The 17,080-nt window shown below is 39.7% G+C and overlaps 2 protein-coding genes and 1 long non-coding RNA gene across 3 annotated transcripts; all 3 read right to left on the bottom strand.

The window, feature by feature from the left end:
- Positions 1–508: 508 nt before the first annotated feature.
- On the bottom strand, positions 509–4,232 carry LOC119072742 (heat shock 70 kDa protein cognate 4). Its single transcript, XM_037178026.1, has 2 exons — positions 3,986–4,232; positions 509–2,721 (listed from the first exon to the last, which is right to left on the bottom strand). The coding sequence occupies exon 2, from the start codon at positions 2,719–2,721 to the stop codon at positions 763–765; it is 1,959 nt and encodes a 652-aa protein (XP_037033921.1). The 5' UTR covers positions 3,986–4,232; the 3' UTR covers positions 509–762.
- Positions 4,233–5,948: 1,716 nt separating this feature from the next.
- On the bottom strand, positions 5,949–6,734 carry LOC119072840. The gene is made up of 2 exons (XR_005086933.1): positions 6,547–6,734; positions 5,949–6,478 (listed from the first exon to the last, which is right to left on the bottom strand). It is a non-coding gene; the product is annotated as an uncharacterized LOC119072840 (long non-coding RNA).
- Positions 6,735–12,643: 5,909 nt separating this feature from the next.
- LOC119072778 lies at positions 12,644–15,690 on the bottom strand. The gene is made up of 6 exons (XM_037178070.1): positions 15,603–15,690; positions 14,534–14,972; positions 14,158–14,337; positions 13,486–13,624; positions 13,242–13,432; positions 12,644–13,173 (listed from the first exon to the last, which is right to left on the bottom strand). Exons 1-6 carry the CDS (start codon positions 15,603–15,605, stop codon positions 12,824–12,826), a joined length of 1,302 nt encoding a protein of 433 aa, XP_037033965.1. The 5' UTR covers positions 15,606–15,690; the 3' UTR covers positions 12,644–12,823.
- Positions 15,691–17,080: the final 1,390 nt, after the last annotated feature.

Below are 17,080 nucleotides of genomic sequence, written 5' to 3'. Positions count from 1 at the left end.
TTTGTTATTTTAAAGACAGGGAGAGATGGCGTTTATAGCAAACTTTCGTGCCACTGCACATCTGATTCGGTTATATATGGCATTACCTCCTCACTATATTTACCTTGGATTCCACTATGAACATGCGTCACGTTGACTCAACTGTCAGACTATAAATGTAACGCATGTTGCCTCAACTGTGAGAGTAGGTAACCGATTTTTCTTATAAAATTCTTCTTTTATCTGGACTAAAATTAGAAAGGAAATGTCTGTCGGTTGAAGTAAATTCATGGGCAGTGGAAATGATGGAATATATTACTTAACTGATATAAAAAGAAACTTGTCTCCTGATCAAGAAACTTGTCTCCTGATCAAAATAATAAGAAAGAAACCCTCGGCACCTTCAATGATTCGTTCAAGAGGATCGATATTTCATTGGACAACCTTGTCCATTGGAAGCAGTATACTTACCAGTGACCATCAGCTCCAAGCGAAGTCTAAATAATACGGTAACGGAAAGCCAATTTCGTTTGAGTTTAAATTAAATTTTATTTGGTTTCAGTTTTTCTCTATCTGCTTTTTTATGCGGTGCTTACTAGCGAATGCAATTTGTTCGAGGGGAATTTAATTTAGGGATAATCAATACAATAAAAAAAAAACGTGTGTATGGCGGTGGTGTGTGCTACACATACCAAATGCAAAAAGAAATTTAAATCAAAAAAATACTGCAGTCACGTGTGGTCTTAAACGAGGAATTTGCGATGTTCGTTTCGATCGATTGTTTTAATCGACTTCTTCGATGGTTGGTCCAGCACCGCCAGCGCCTGGAGCAGGTCCACCAGCACCTGGCATACCACCTGGGAAACCGCCTGGCATTCCACCGGGAGCACCACCAGCTCCTTGATACAATTTCGTGATGATTGGATTGCAGATGGCCTCCAATTCCTTTTGGCGATGTTCGAATTCTTCCTTTTCGGCGAACTGGTTACCGTCCAACCATTTGATCGTTTCGTTGCATTTGTCCATGATCAATGTTTTGTCTGTTTCGGCAATCTTTCCCTTCAAGTTGTCCTCGTCCATGGTGGCCTTCATGTTGAAGCAGTACGATTCCAAGGCATTCTTGGCGGAAACGGTTTCCTTTTGCTTTTCGTCCTCAGATCGGTATTTTTCGGCTTCGTTAACCATTCGTTCGATGTCTTCCTTGCTGAGACGTCCCTTGTCGTTGGTGATGGTGATCTTGTTTTCTTTGTTGGTCGATTTTTCCAATGCGGTTACGTTCAGGATACCGTTGGCGTCAATATCGAAAGTGACCTCGATTTGTGGTACACCTCGTGGTGCTGGTGGAATTCCAGACAATTCGAATTTGCCCAACAGATTGTTGTCCTTTGTCATGGATCGTTCGCCTTCGAATACTTGAATCAAGACACCGGGTTGGTTATCTGAGTAGGTGGTGAATGTTTGGGTTTGTTTGGTTGGAATGGTTGTGTTTCGTTTGATCAGAACGCTCATGACACCGCCAGCTGTTTCGATACCCAACGACAATGGGGTGACATCCAACAAAAGTAGATCTTGCACCTCTTCGGACTTGTCACCGTGCAAAATAGCAGCTTGAACGGCAGCACCATAGGCAACGGCTTCATCAGGATTGATCGATTTGTTCAATTCTTTGCCATTGAAGAAATCTTGGAGCAATTTCTGGACCTTTGGAATACGAGTTGATCCACCGACCAGGACGATATCGTGGATGCTTGACTTGTCCATCTTTGCGTCACGAATGGCTTTTTCGACTGGTTCCATTGTGGATCGGAACAAATCGGCATTCAATTCTTCGAAGCGAGCTCGGGTAATTGATGTGTAGAAATCGGTACCTTCGTACAATGAATCGATTTCGATGCTGGCCTGAGTGGACGACGAAAGGGTTCTCTTCGCGCGTTCACAAGCTGTACGCAAACGACGGAGGGCTCGCTTGTTGGTGGTCAAGTCCTTCTTGTGCTTACGTTTGAATTCTTGGACAAAGTGATTGACCAGACGATTGTCGAAATCTTCACCGCCCAAATGTGTGTCACCAGCAGTCGATTTGACCTCGAAGATGCCGTCATCAATTGACAAAATTGACACGTCGAAAGTACCGCCTCCCAAATCGAAGATCAATACATTTCGTTCACCGACAGCCTTCTTGTCCAGACCGTAAGCAATTGCAGCTGCTGTCGGCTCGTTGATGATACGTAGCACATTCATACCGGAAATGGTTCCAGCATCCTTGGTGGCCTGACGTTGAGAATCGTTGAAATAGGCGGGTACCGTAATGACGGCATTGGTCACCGTCTTGCCCAAGTAGGCTTCGGCAGTTTCCTTCATCTTGGTCAACACCATGGAACTGATTTCTTCCGGGAAGAAGGTCTTCTTCTCATCCTTGTAAGTTACTTCGATTTTCGGTTTTGTTTCAAAGTTGCGCACATCGAACGGCCAGTGCTTCATATCGGCTTGGATGACGGGATCGTCGAATTTACGGCCGATCAAACGTTTAGCGTCGAAAATGGTATTCGATGGATTCATGGCCACTTGGTTCTTGGCAGCATCGCCGATTAACCGTTCGGTTTCGGTGAATGCAACGTACGATGGTGTGGTACGGTTGCCCTGATCGTTGGCAATAATTTCGACCTTTCCATGCTGGAAAACGCCCACACACGAATACGTGGTTCCCAAATCAATACCAACTGCGGGTGCTTTAGGGGCAGCCATCTATAAGGAGAAAAAATTTCGATTTTTAGAGATTTTCGCTATTGGTTGGTGGTAAGGCACGGTGTGCTTGAATTAAGTTTGACAGACTTGCGTATTGTCAGAAAAGGGCTCGCAAACGTTATTGAAACGAAAACAAAATTTTAATAGTGGAATGGATGTCAGTGTAACTGACCCGTGAAAGTTTAAAAGTAGAAAACCAACTGCTATACGACTCACTGCTATGGTTACCTTGGTGACTAAGCCTATGAAACAATATCAAAAGCGCATCGACTTTTTGATTTAAACTTGTTCAAAGACACCGTGAAGGGTCATATCAATATGGTTGTAACACGATTCAAAGTGAATGAAACAAAATGTAGAATGGTACCGAGCGTGAGTAAGAAATTAAATTAATTTGGTGTCAGTTCCATTGACTCTCTTAAAAACTGATAGCCAGAAATAGAGCCGGTATACTAGCAAAAAAACATTTCTGATCATCTATAATGAAGTGGATCGTAAAATCAAAATGAAAAAAAAATTGTCAAAAATCGGAAAGATTTATTCGAGACGAAAATAGAAATTGCGACATGACATGCGCGCGTGGGTAAAGAACACGTGTTCGGCGCGTCCCCATAAATCATCCGGTTCCAAAAAAAAAATGCTTATCAACGTTGATGGATTGAATTCAATGGAATTGAAACGTTAAACCATGTCACACGATTGCGCATATCGTTTTCCAGAAAGTTCCACAGTAAAATACAAATAACTGCAACCTCATCACTATCGATTATCAACACACTGCGGTAGACAACAAAGAGGATGACGAAATGCCATATAGATTATACAGCAACGCCGGATTATGCATACGACTTTTTAGTGATTAAAAAATCAGCATTTCTGGGTAAATTTTTGAATCACCAAGCGCACAAAATGTGTTGAATGAGTCATCAATTACGTTACGTGTGTGAATTGGATGTGTACCGAGTGACATTGACCTTACTTCGTATTAATATTTTACGGCGTTGCACTCGTGATTTATAGAAATCATAGAAAATCGATAGAAACAATAGAAAACCTTCGCTGCTATTCAGACAAATCATACAGCTAAATTCAATTAATTCAACATGACCGAATCTAAAACGAGCATTTCTCAATTACGCAAGGCGAGGCCGCATGTAGGAAATTTTTTTTTAGTTCAAATGAAAACCCCGTTTGGCAACAATGAAAAACATTCCGAATTTTCACTTTAAATCGAATTGATTTCGTTTTCAATCACTCGACTCACCTTTACTTAGTTTATTTGTTGGAAATGTAGGAAATTTTCACTTTGAATCAAAAAATTACTTTCACAGAACTTCTTCTTGACGTGTGAACTTCACTTCACGGAGATCTGAATTGAATTGAATTTTAAACATGGCCGGCTCCGTCTTTTTATCAACTTTTATGAAAGAATATTCGAGAAATTTCCATACAACCAACCAATCGGAAGAAAGCGCGCCGGCGCAATTTGATGATGCTTGGAAATCGGGAATGTTGTGGAAAATTTATGAATGGTTTACAATGCTGATGACAGATGAGGCGCCGTTTTCATCGTTTCCAACCGATTTTGTTACAAATAACTGTAAATTCGAACTTTGACAACACGAACGCCAACGATTTTACATACAAGAGGTTATGTCTTTGTGGAAGAAATTTGAAAGACTGCGCTCTAATAAATCGATGACTTGAGAATTAGGTCATGTGAACAGAACAACGCGTTGATATACATGCAAAAATCATAATCAAAGTCCTCAACTGACTAATTGTATATATATTTGTGTGGCGTAATTTGTTTGCAAGCAGCCAAAAAATTTGGAGACATCGATGAAACGAAATGACGAAATAGCCGAAAGAATCTTAAAGACAGACGAAGCTACAGAAAATTTGTTTTAGGCTTTATATACATCAGCCTGACAATTTGTGACAGACATTTTAAATTTCACATCCACAAGTGACATCCATGTCTGAAAGCTTTTATTAGGTCGCAAGTCACGTAAATTCAAATAAATTCAATTTCCACTCCGTTTGCGTGACAGTTCTTTTGTTCTATTTTACAACTGTCATGTAGACGGAGGCTAAACGGAGTGCTCTTTTTGAGTGGAAACTATACTTAAAGTTTCTCAGTCCTAGTTGGCGCCGCAGGGAAATTTTGATTCCACCGCCTTCGTGATCAACTAGAAAGTGTCTTTATCTGTTCGTTTAGAACCTTGAATCTGATGCGACTTGATAAAATTTCGTTAATGCCGCTTATGGTTCTGTTGATGGGGTTCTTGCCGTTATTCTCTTATTTGTTATTTGAAATAACTTACGAAATGAGAGAAACCAATTTACCTGCAGAACAGTAAATTGTGAGTGCGTTGAAGATAAATTGGCCGGTCGATTACACTACACGACACCCCGTACGTTGCAGTTACGAATTCGAAAACCTATGGGTATTTTTCTCTCCTGATTATAAATCCCGAAAAAATAAATTGTCTGGATCAGGAGCTAGACCTATTTTAAGTTAAATGGGAATTCAACTGGTGTGACCGAGACAAATAGTGTTGTATCTCTCACACTAGTGGAATTCTTATTTAACCTAGAACCGGGTCTATCTCCTGATCCAGACGTCCCAGAAATTTGATTTTTCAGGACTTAGAATCAGGAGGGAAAAATACCCATACGTTTTCGAACTGCAACCATTTTTCATTTACCATCTGTAGAGTAGTGTTATCAAAGGATATTATTGCGTTAGCGCATAAATAAGTCTGAATTCACAGTCGTCCGTTTTACCTCGACATTATATGCCTCACCTTCAGAATGGTTCAAGCATGAGTGGTACTCCTAACAGAGTATTAAAACTGGACAGTATATCATTCAAATTTTGACAGTGCAAAAAATGTAACAAATTTTCTCATATAAAGTTGTATTCCACAATGAAAGTAGTAACCAGGTATGGTCTGTTCATACAAACCGGACCGTTCCATACAATGATTGACATTCGACCATACCTTGTGTTGACGTTCATTGGTATTTCATTTGGCAGCTTTGATAAAAATAAAGACATTTTCTCATGCCTCCAATCTTAATCGATTGTCGTTGAGTGTAGGGTCAGTTATGTTGTTTGTTTGTCCCTCTTTTCATTTTACACGTGCAAGTGGAAAGATCCTTTTTACGTTTCTCCTCTCGGTAACAAAGAAAACGATGTGGAATGAATACAATTACAGAACTATAAGACGTAAAAAGTTTATTTGAATTGATTTTCATGACATCGTTTTCAGTGACTTTAAGAACTATATCCGTCATATTCATTCGAGCACACAAAGCTACTCAAATGAACAACAAATTGTTTGAAGCTTAACCTAAAATTGAATAACGGTAATCACAGTTGTAGGTCAAGATAGTCCAAATTATCCAATTAAGCTAAGCGTTACTTTCGGATCAATTGATACGCTACACTGGGGCCACTTCTCCCTCTTGTTGGGACAATACTGAAGGCCGAAAGCTATGTCACCAATGTCGTGACAGCCCCAGCCGTACGTATAAAATGTCTTACCGTCCTCAATACATTTGCAGTTGGGACTGGTTCCAATCGAATTCGGAGGACATTGACGTCCCGGATAGGCATATCGGTTCACACAATTCGTCATATTAAATTCCAAGCCAGTTATCGACGGTTCAAGACAGTCGGGGTAGCAAAAGTTCCGATAAGCACTAAACAAATGATCGCGTTCGTTGCAGGTACAATTCGGATATTTACCTGAGGAAAATGGAAGTCAGATCGTTTAGTTCAAGTCTCAACCCCTTGGGTGTTCCTTAAATTCATACCGATCGAATCATATGGACACTTGCGACAAAAACCAACTTCTGGGACGAAGCTTGAGTTTTCATCGAGACATGTACAGTAGGGAAATCCTTCGATCCGTTTTGTTTCGTCTGGACAAGTGCGACAATTATTGGTAATATTTTCGTAATATGCAAATTCATTGTTGCAAATGCAGTCGGGATAAACACCGTCACTAAATATAGAATTGAATTGAATTGAATTTATTTCCACCGCCAAAGACTGGCTGAATAATCTGATACATTTACATAAATACAAACATAGTTTAACTAATACTATCATACAACAAATCTGTACAAACAATCACAGCAGATTAATACCTAATTTATCAATAATCACACTTTTAAAAGACAGTCTATTATTACACTTCGTCACTTCCGTTTTATGTTCATTAATGAGCCTAATTAGACGAACTAAAGTCTGATTAGTTAAGTACATATTGGAATACCTTGGCTCGATCAATAGTTGCATCGTAGACTCTCTAAAATTGTAAGCACTTTGGACGTTTCGAACAAATCTTGGTGATATCAAATCGTCGATAATATTACGTTTGTAAATGTCGAAGGCGAGCATTGCATCTGCAACAGTACGTCGTTTTTCCAAACTTTGTAGCTTCAGTTGTTTGCATCGATCTTCATACGGTGCAAGTCTGTATGTTGTCGCGTTGCTTCGGCTTTCCAATAAGTAGATTACGAACTGCTTCTGTACGGATTCGATATCGTCTTTGTATACTTGTGCTGCTGGGTTCCAAATGGGCGATGCGAACTCAAGCCTCGACCGAACGTATGCCACATAGAGTATTCGCTGCGTTTCTTTCGTAAAATTGCCATTTGAAAAGTGTTTTATGCAGCCAATTGTCTGGCGACACTTCATTGTCATCTGTTCGATGTGACTACCCGGATGAAACCATCTATTAACCAATACGCCCAAATCGCTCGTTTCCTCGACTCTGCTGATGATCTTATCGCCCATTGTATAATCGGCACGGATGAACGATGGTTCGTGTCGATATAAACTGAATATGTAGCATTTTTCCTCGTTGAAGAATAGACGGTTCGCTGTATTCCAGTTTACTACATTGTCGATGTCGCGCTGCATTTTACGTGTGTCGTAGTGGTCAGAAATTATGGACGCCAATTTAATATCATCCGCAAACAGTAGAGTATTCGCGAATTCCACTGAGTCAACAATGTCATTTATGAACACAATAAACATAAGCGGTCCGAGTGAACTCCCAGGCGGTACTCCTGATGGTGACTCATAGCATCTTGATTTGGAATTGCCAATTTGAACGTAATTGGTCCTACCAACCAAATATTGACAAATCCATCGTGCAGTTTTCTTACCGATTCCAAATCTAGCTAACTTGATAATTAACAACAAAATTACTAACTTATCGAATGCCGTCTTGTAGTCGCCGTAGAATATGTCAAGCTGTGCTAAACGTTCAAAAGCGGCATGTGCCAGTATAGACAACCCTAGCAGATTCGTGACAACTGATCTTTTGTCTCTGAAACCATGTTGTGCACTTTTCAATTGAGGCTGGATCTTTTCACTGACTTTACGTTTCATGGCAATTTCGTGGATTTTAAGAAGCAGCGTTTGAATGGCAACGACTCTGTAGTTCGTAACGTTAGCTTTGTCACCTTTCTTATGGACAGGAACAACCCGCGACATTTTTGCTGCGGCCGCAATCTTTCCAGAATCAAATGATTTTTGATGCAGCAGCCAAATAGGCCATACGATCGTTGGTGCACACATTTTGATAACCAATGGCTTAATGTCATCAGGACCAGCACCACTTTTCCAATCAAGCGAATGAATTGCTGCCTCAATGTCGAACAACGATAAATTTATTTCCTCAGCGCCACTTATAGGAACATAAACATCGTCGAAGTTCCAGTTTCCTTCGTCCTTTACATAAATCGATTCGAAGTAATCAGCGAATAAGTTGACAGTTTCTTCCGTTGATGTGCCAATTTTATCGCCATATTTCATTACGTCAGGATACCTCTCGTTACGACCGTTCATTTTGACAAATTTCCAAAATTCCGACGGATTTGACTTGATGTTCTCTTGTGTGCGTAGATTGAATTCAACGAATTGACGGTCACATTCTTCACTAAATACCTTTTCTGCTGCCTCATATTCGGTCATTGATGCCTGCCCATCACCCTTGCGCTTGTGCAGTTTGTTCCGACGATTCTTTAGATGCTGAATGTCCTGATTCCACCATTTCGGTTTGTTCGAATACTTTTTAATCGTTCTCGTTGGTATGTTTTGCTCAATGAGAGACTGCATCGTTTGAGTGAAAAATTCGTACGCTGATTCGTCATTTCTCATGTTGAATTCGTGCTGGAAATTTATTGCTTCCAATTGTTGTGCCATCCTTACATAATTTCCACGTTTGTATTGACGAACAGTGACGGTTTCCGTATACGACGATGATTTCGAATAATCCAATTTGATTTCATACGGAATGTGTCTGGCGTCTTGCTGTGACTGCTCGATGATAGTATGTCGGTCACTTGTTACGTTTACTGCATCAGACTCATTCACGAATACCAAGTCCAAAACGTTTGAAGCATTATTGCGGAAATTCGAGAGTTGTGATAGTGGCAGGCTAAGCATTTTGTCCAAAAAGTCGAGCGCATCAGTTTGGAAGCACGAACGATTTCCATTAGCATTGTGATCGGTCGAAGCATACGGTAGATAGGCGTTTTCATCGTCATCATCGAGAGACCAGTTTATGTCATGTAGATTGAAGTCGCCCAGTACAATTATTCGGTGATTACGATACTTCTCTACGATGAGTTTCACATGATGATAATGTTTCAGAGCAATGCTCAGGTCAAATACACTCATGTAGCAGACGTATAGGATTAATGACCGAGGTTTGATGTGTATCTCGACCACCACGAATTCGCTCGCCTCCTCCGGTCCAATTTCAGAATTGATCGGAACTGAATTACTTCTCAATGTATAATGCACCAATACTGCAACTCCACCCGATCGTCTCAACATTTGTACAATTCTGTCACACCGGTAAACATTGAATTTGTCTGGAAAATATACACTGCTGGATTGTCCATTGCCAAACATGGTTTCGGTGAAACAGAGCGCCTTGTAAATGGATAATTCGATTTTCATGTTGATATTTCGTTTGTTCATGATGCTGCGGACGTTGTTATAGTAGATCGGTAATGTATGCAAACGTTCGGTATCTTCAACTGATTGTGATAGTTCCAATGGCAAGGTTTGACGGGTTGCTGAATTACCACTTGCGTTTTGGAAAAATGACGTGATGAGCGACTGTAACTTCGGCATACGATTTGGACATGCGACAATAGAATTTATTTTCAAATCAATTGGTGTAGTGTCAACGATTGCTTGGCGAGAACATATACTGTTTAATTTGTTACCTGAGCGGTATCCATCGCTGTTTGATCTGGATCCTTCGGTAGGCGTTCCGAGTTTTTTGATGCTTCCACTTGTTGCGAAGTTTGTCCCACACGTGCTCCAGTTGACGGTTTATGCTCAATTTCGAATTCACGGATCTGACTGTTTGACGGCCAATACATCGGTTGCATCAGAGTACTGAAATTCACTTGTTTGCATCCAATGAAGAAGGATACGAACGAATACGTTGTGATGTCGCGATTCTTCTTGACCAGTTTACGAACTTCAAATTCAGTTGAAGCGATTCCAGTCGACCCCTTGATGTGCTCCGTTATTTCTGCTTCCGTCGTATCTCGATGAATACCAGAAATCCAGACACCCTTCTCGTGTTCCAGTCGACCAGCTCGCTTTTGTTTAGGCGGTGAAAGAGGTTTTCCAATCAAGATATTAGAAGTACCGGCAGTCACAGGCTTCGACATTTTCGGCGTTTTCATTGGCTTCAATGATTTCGGTATTTCCATACGCTTAGTAGACCTTGGCGTTCCAATCGAATCGATTCCTTTCCGTGCTATGCTGGCATATGTGGCTTTGGACTCATTGGTAGATTCAACAACTGCGGCTGTATTTTCTCGAACCGTTCCATTCATTTTCTCCACCGATATCTGCAGACCAGCGATCGTGTTCGTTTGAGAATCGATTTTCTGAACCAAAGCGTCGATTGTAGTTTGAAGTTGTTGATTCTGCTTAACAGACGTAACTTTTGGCGATGTAACAACAAAAGCCGGTGACTTCGACAATGCCAACGTTGAATTTTGAATATCAATCGTACGCTGAACCATATTTCCTGATCCATTCGGTTGTTTACGTTTCGGCGATTTCGGATAGGCCAGGCACTCATCACAAACCATCCTGATGTTGTCGATAATAAAAATTTCCTCGGGATTTCTTCCTTCAAGTCCGTAGCATCGCCAATGTATCGGCTCTTGACAAATGATACATTGCCAGTCCATATTCACATCCCGGTTTTCCTTCGGACACTCGTTTGAACATTTCCGGATCGACGGCATGATCAGTTAATTAAAATCGTTCGACAGGTTGAAAGTTCACTGCTATGGGACTATAGACGGCTGCGGTCGAAATTTTTTGACAGCGACGGGTGGCGTCTGGACAATCAAATTGCGGTTATGTCCTTTCACACAAAGTTGTCTGCGGCTTACGAAGCAAAAACACTTTAATTCACTATAACTCCAACAATTTACTATACTACAACACTTGCTGAGTAACTTCAAACACAAAAAACGTACAAAAACTTTTCATAAAACAGTCAATTTGACGATCAAAATAGGCGTTACAAAAACTTGTTGTTGTTATTCTTCTTCTTCTGTGACAATTTGTGACAGACATTTTAAATTTCACATCCACAAGTGACATCCATGTCTGAAAGCTTTTATTAGGTCGCAAGTCACGTAAATTCAAATAAATTCAATTTCCACTCCGTTTGCGTGACAGTTCTTTTGTTCTATTTTACAACTGTCATGTAGACGGAGGCTAAACGGAGTGCTCTTTTTGAGTGGAAACTATACTTAAAGTTTCTCAGTCCTAGTTGGCGCCGCAGGGAAATTTTGATTCCACCGCCTTCGTGATCAACAAGAAAGTGTCTTTATCTGTTCGTTTAGAACCTTGAATCTGATGCGACTTGATAAAATTTCGTTAATGCCGCTTATGGTTCTGTTGATGGGGTTCTTGCCGTTATTCTCTTATTTGTTATTTGAAATAACTTACGAAATGAGAGAAACCAATTTACCTGCAGAACAGTAAATTGTGAGTGCGTTGAAGATAAATTGGCCGGTCGATTACACCACACGACACCCCGTACGTTGCAGTCACGAATTCGAAAACCTATGGGTATTTTTCTCTCCTGATTATAAATCCCGAAAAAATAAATTGTCTGGATCAGGAGCTAGACCTATTTTAAGTTAAATGGGAATTCAACTGGTGTGACCGAGACAAATAGTGTTGTATCTCTCACACTAGTGGAATTCTTATTTAACCTAGAACCGGGTCTATCTCCTGATCCAGACGTCCCAGAAATTTGATTTTTCAGGACTTAGAATCAGGAGGGAAAAATACCCATACGTTTTCGAACTGCAACCATTTTTCATTTACCATCTGTAGAGTAGTGTTATCAAAGGATATTATTGCGTTAGCGCATAAATAAGTCTGAATTCACAGTCGTCCGTTTTACCTCGACATTATATGCCTCACCTTCAGAATGGTTCAAGCATGAGTGGTACTCCTAACAGAGTATTAAAACTGGACAGTATATCATTCAAATTTTGACAGTGCAAAAAATGTAACAAATTTTCTCATATAAAGTTGTATTCCACAATGAAAGTAGTAACCAGGTATGGTCTGTTCATACAAACCGGACCGTTCCATACAATGATTGACATTCGACCATACCTTGTGTTGACGTTCATTGGTATTTCATTTGGCAGCTTTGATAAAAATAAAGACATTTTCTCATGCCTCCAATCTTAATCGATTGTCGTTGAGTGTAGGGTCAGTTATGTTGTTTGTTTGTCCCTCTTTTCATTTTACACGTGCAAGTGGAAAGATCCTTTTTACGTTTCTCCTCTCGGTAACAAAGAAAACGATGTGGAATGAATACAATTACAGAACTATAAGACGTAAAAAGTTTATTTGAATTGATTTTCATGACATCGTTTTCAGTGACTTTAAGAACTATATCCGTCATATTCATTCGAGCACACAAAGCTACTCAAATGAACAACAAATTGTTTGAAGCTTAACCTAAAATTGAATAACGGTAATCACAGTTGTAGGTCAAGATAGTCCAAATTATCCAATTAAGCTAAGCGTTACTTTCGGATCAATTGATACGCTACACTGGGGCCACTTCTCCCTCTTGTTGGGACAATACTGAAGGCCGAAAGCTATGTCACCAATGTCGTGACAGCCCCAGCCGTACGTATAAAATGTCTTACCGTCCTCAATACATTTGCAGTTGGGACTGGTTCCAATCGAATTCGGAGGACATTGACGTCCCGGATAGGCATATCGGTTCACACAATTCGTCATATTAAATTCCAAGCCAGTTATCGACGGTTCAAGACAGTCGGGGTAGCAAAAGTTCCGATAAGCACTAAACAAATGATCGCGTTCGTTGCAGGTACAATTCGGATATTTACCTGAGGAAAATGGAAGTCAGATCGTTTAGTTCAAGTCTCAACCCCTTGGGTGTTCCTTAAATTCATACCGATCGAATCATATGGACACTTGCGACAAAAACCAACTTCTGGGACGAAGCTTGAGTTTTCATCGAGACATGTACAGTAGGGAAATCCTTCGATCCGTTTTGTTTCGTCTGGACAAGTGCGACAATTATTGGTAATATTTTCGTAATATGCAAATTCATTGTTGCAAATGCAGTCGGGATAAACACCGTCACTAAATATAGAAGTAATTGCTTAGACTGCTCCATCCACACATCAAAAATATACCTATCGTCTGGACATTCCAAGCATGTGTAGTCACCATAGAAAGGGTGTTTCATTATGGGTTTCTTGCTCTTTTTACAAATGCAATTTGGAAAGACGCCTTCGGACGTCCATGGACAGCTACTACAATTGTCTACTCCAGCTAGAAATAACTCTCGATTGTACATTCTGTCGTTCAAATAGATTCTCTTCAAGGACGTTAGGAATGCCATCCACATTAAGAAATGCCAGCCAAATTTAAAAAGTGTCATACAAGTGAATGAATGAACGAAACGTTTAACGACACTTAAGTAAGATTACGTCTGAAAGTACCGTTACTTGAAGATGATCTATGTACTCACGCAGCATGAGGGTAATGGAAAGTCATGGTAGTCAATAGTGAGGGTGTCTGTGAAGAAGCTGTACTGATATTTCTCGATATGATTGCGCCTTCACTACACGGCCGAATTAGTGTACTAAATGGCGATAGATCATCTTCAAGTTACGGTACTTTCAGACGTATCCTCACTTAAGTTTCGTTCATTCATTCATTTGTATAAGATTTTTTAACGTGAATGGCATTTCTTTACGTGGATGGCAGTTCAAACGGCCTTGAAGATAATCTATTGGACAACTGTTGTTGCCAAACTTAACTTAATGAATGGTGTTAATGGAAACTCTTTTCGGAATGCTTACTGTTGCCATTTTCACATACGCAATCTGGATACTTTCCAGTGAAACCATCCTTGCAGCTATGGCATCTATTGCGGTAGTCTCCCCAAAGACCAATTACATAGTTACCGATTTCACATTCGCAATTCGGGTAAACACTGCCTGGACGGGTGTTCGGTGGACATCTGTCACATGTGTACCATTCTACCGTAGTTTCAATGAAAATTAAAATTCTTTGCATTAACCAACGCAAGTGCGGTGCATAAAGTCGTAAAGAGACGAGCAGGGAGAAGTTATTAGAAACCCCACCCGACTGGAAGTCATTAAAGTAAATCGATTCAGGTTCGAGTCGGGTTTTTTCCAACTTTGGTAGCCCGCTCATCTGTAGACGGTGACATACCTTTGCTGAAGACTTCTAATTTGTCATTACATTTGCAATCGGGATAACGCCCTGTACTATTCTCAGGACATTGTCGAACACATTCGTTCATATATGCATTGTATTCGTGGTTTGGTTCGGTGCATTCACAATTCGGATACGCTCCGTGTGTGACACTTTTTGTTGGACATTGCGGTTCGGGACACGAGTTCTGTGATGCCACATATTTCCCTCCATATCGACAATGACAATTCGGCGGATATTGGCCTGAACTTATCGATGGGCATATCGGTACGTATTTTCTTTCATTCGTATCGTAGCCTATATTCTTCTCGGTCGCACCGCATTTCGGATAGTAGCTGTCCCAGATATTCGGACAACCGTGCAGGTTAGTCAGTTGAGCTGAACCAATGTGCACACATAGCATAAGGACGATACCAATTGGGATGATGACGTGCATCTAAAAGCGCGAAGGAAAAACGATTTTTTCATGAGACATATTCGACCACTATGGAATGGTTCTAAGACTACACGGTTTACACCAGAAAAGCTCGAAACATAGTTGATTCATAATTGAAATTACATCTCAATTCATCCCCAATAACCGCTGCCACTACCACTTGCACTTAGTGTAGTTCATTACCGACTCTTGCACGATTCGCCTGGTTTAGTAATGAGTCTCATTTGTGACTTGTTAGAGCTGTATTTCGAGTGTAACGTAATGGTGATTTCTAACAACACTGTACTGGTCATTTCAAGGAGGGTTACCTTTATGATTTTCTCTCTTTCTGTCACGATATGGATTATGAAATTCAAATTATCGAAACTGTCGGATCTAAAATATGATATAGAGTTACACTCGAGATTTGTCAAGGTGACGCTCACAGTATTTCAACATGTCTGGTTTTTCATATATTTTTGTGGTTTCCTATGATCGACAACGCCACCAAGCCACCTCTCAAGTATAACTCTATGGGTTAGTTCGACAGTCTAATGAAATAGATGCGTTGTTGATATGGTGATGAGCGTTAAGAGCTCGAAGTTGAATTAATCAACAATGATCGCTCTAATAAAACTGTATCCGACCTACCATTTCACCTGAGCAATGATATTGACGAAGGAGTTTATTCACGAAACAACAAACACCGACTGAATGAAAATTCTATCCGAGAGACTGGTTAAATTGTTATTGCATAAGCGACAGGTAATGATGAAAACCGGAATAAATTTTAACATTGAAAATCAATTATTTTCTGTATGTGATTAAGATTTGTAATGGATTCGTTGTAATTTGAGAACACAGTTCTAATGCGGAGTAGATTTCTTTTCAAAGACGTAGTGCAGCGCGATGTATTTCTATCATATAATGGCAATGAGAATCGATGCAAAGTATAATTTATTTAGCGTATGCATTATTACAAAGTACTAAAGGTAAAAAATCACGGTTCGACAGTTGAAAAATGGTTCGTTTTCCGAAATTTTGAGATACAGTTGGAGCCAATGAAATTTCAGCAAGAATTTCATGTAGGCTTTATACGGTCTTACCCCCTTCAATCGTATAAACAAATATAAACAGTTTTGTTCGTATGTGTGGATCAGCTGAAAAACAGCTGAAGCAAATTCATGTTGAAATTTGACTGCCTTTGACTATACCTCTTTTATGGATGCAAAAAATAGAATGAATATCAATAATTTAGAGCAAACTATGATTTTTTCTAATAAACTCAGTTCTTTTCCTGATCAAATGATTCATATCGTATCAAAATCGCATATATTTTCATATTTTTAATAGCCGAAAATGTTGACCTGTGCAAACAGTGACTTTTGGGTGGAATTTCTATCCACTGGCGGAAGTTGTCTACGAAACGAATTATGGATATAATCAACCGTTGGCAAAAATTATCAAACTAGTGAGCAAGTATAGTGGTCCTATTGTTCACGCAAAAAAAAGTCGTACGGATAAAACGTACATTTCGAAGATGAGACCAATGGTTGAGTTATCGGTACAATGTACAAATAAAACGTATATTGGAAATTTTGCTTATTTTTTTATTATTCTAGAAATAATATTATTGTATTTCGTCCTTTGCCCACTTTACAGATGTGAGGTTGACTACTGTTGTGGTGATTCTCCAAGACAAGGTTCTCATATGTTATTGTGGATTGCTAATCCTAGTGTGCAAATTGAAATAGGAGAATCGAGTAGTCTAACTTTATACAAAACTTTATACGAACTTTATACAAAACAAAGTGCTGAGTATGTCAAACGTGAATGAAAAAAAAAAAAAAACATTGTCACGGGCATGAACTGAACTGGGGACCTCTCGATATTGAGCCCACGATTTTCACACTGAGCTAAGATGATGAGTTACGAACAGTTTACTTTGAAGAGTTCTTTTGATTGTCATTTCCTTTTAAATTTAGTAGAAAAAGGATGTACGGTTTAGACTTAGTAGCAAAATCGAGGGAAATATTTTCTAATGATTAAACATCAAATTTCAGGCTCCTAAAAGAAGTCGAGTTTTTAAACTTTAAAATAGTTATTTGTGTATCTGTTTTGGACGATTG

This window comes from Bradysia coprophila, chromosome II (genome assembly GCF_014529535.1).
Source record: "Bradysia coprophila strain Holo2 chromosome II, BU_Bcop_v1, whole genome shotgun sequence".
NCBI classification, from domain to species: Eukaryota; Metazoa; Arthropoda; class Insecta; order Diptera; family Sciaridae; genus Bradysia; species Bradysia coprophila.
The sequence above is the reverse complement of the archived record's forward strand: the minus strand, read 5'-3'. Positions and strand labels throughout refer to the sequence as shown.

Excerpts from the sequence above, each read along its gene's own strand:
- LOC119072778 (XM_037178070.1), bottom strand. Across the intron at positions 14,338-14,533 it reads ATTAGAAGTCTTCAGCAAAG|AATGGTACACATGTGACAGA; the intron begins GTATGTCACCGT and ends AAACTACGGTAG. Across the intron at positions 13,433-13,485 it reads TTGGAATGTCCAGACGATAG|TGACGGTGTTTATCCCGACT; the intron begins GTATATTTTTGA and ends TTCTATATTTAG.
- LOC119072742 (XM_037178026.1), bottom strand. The coding sequence starts at position 2,721 with ATGGCTGCCCCTAAAGCACCCGCAGTTGGTATTGATTTGGGAACCACG.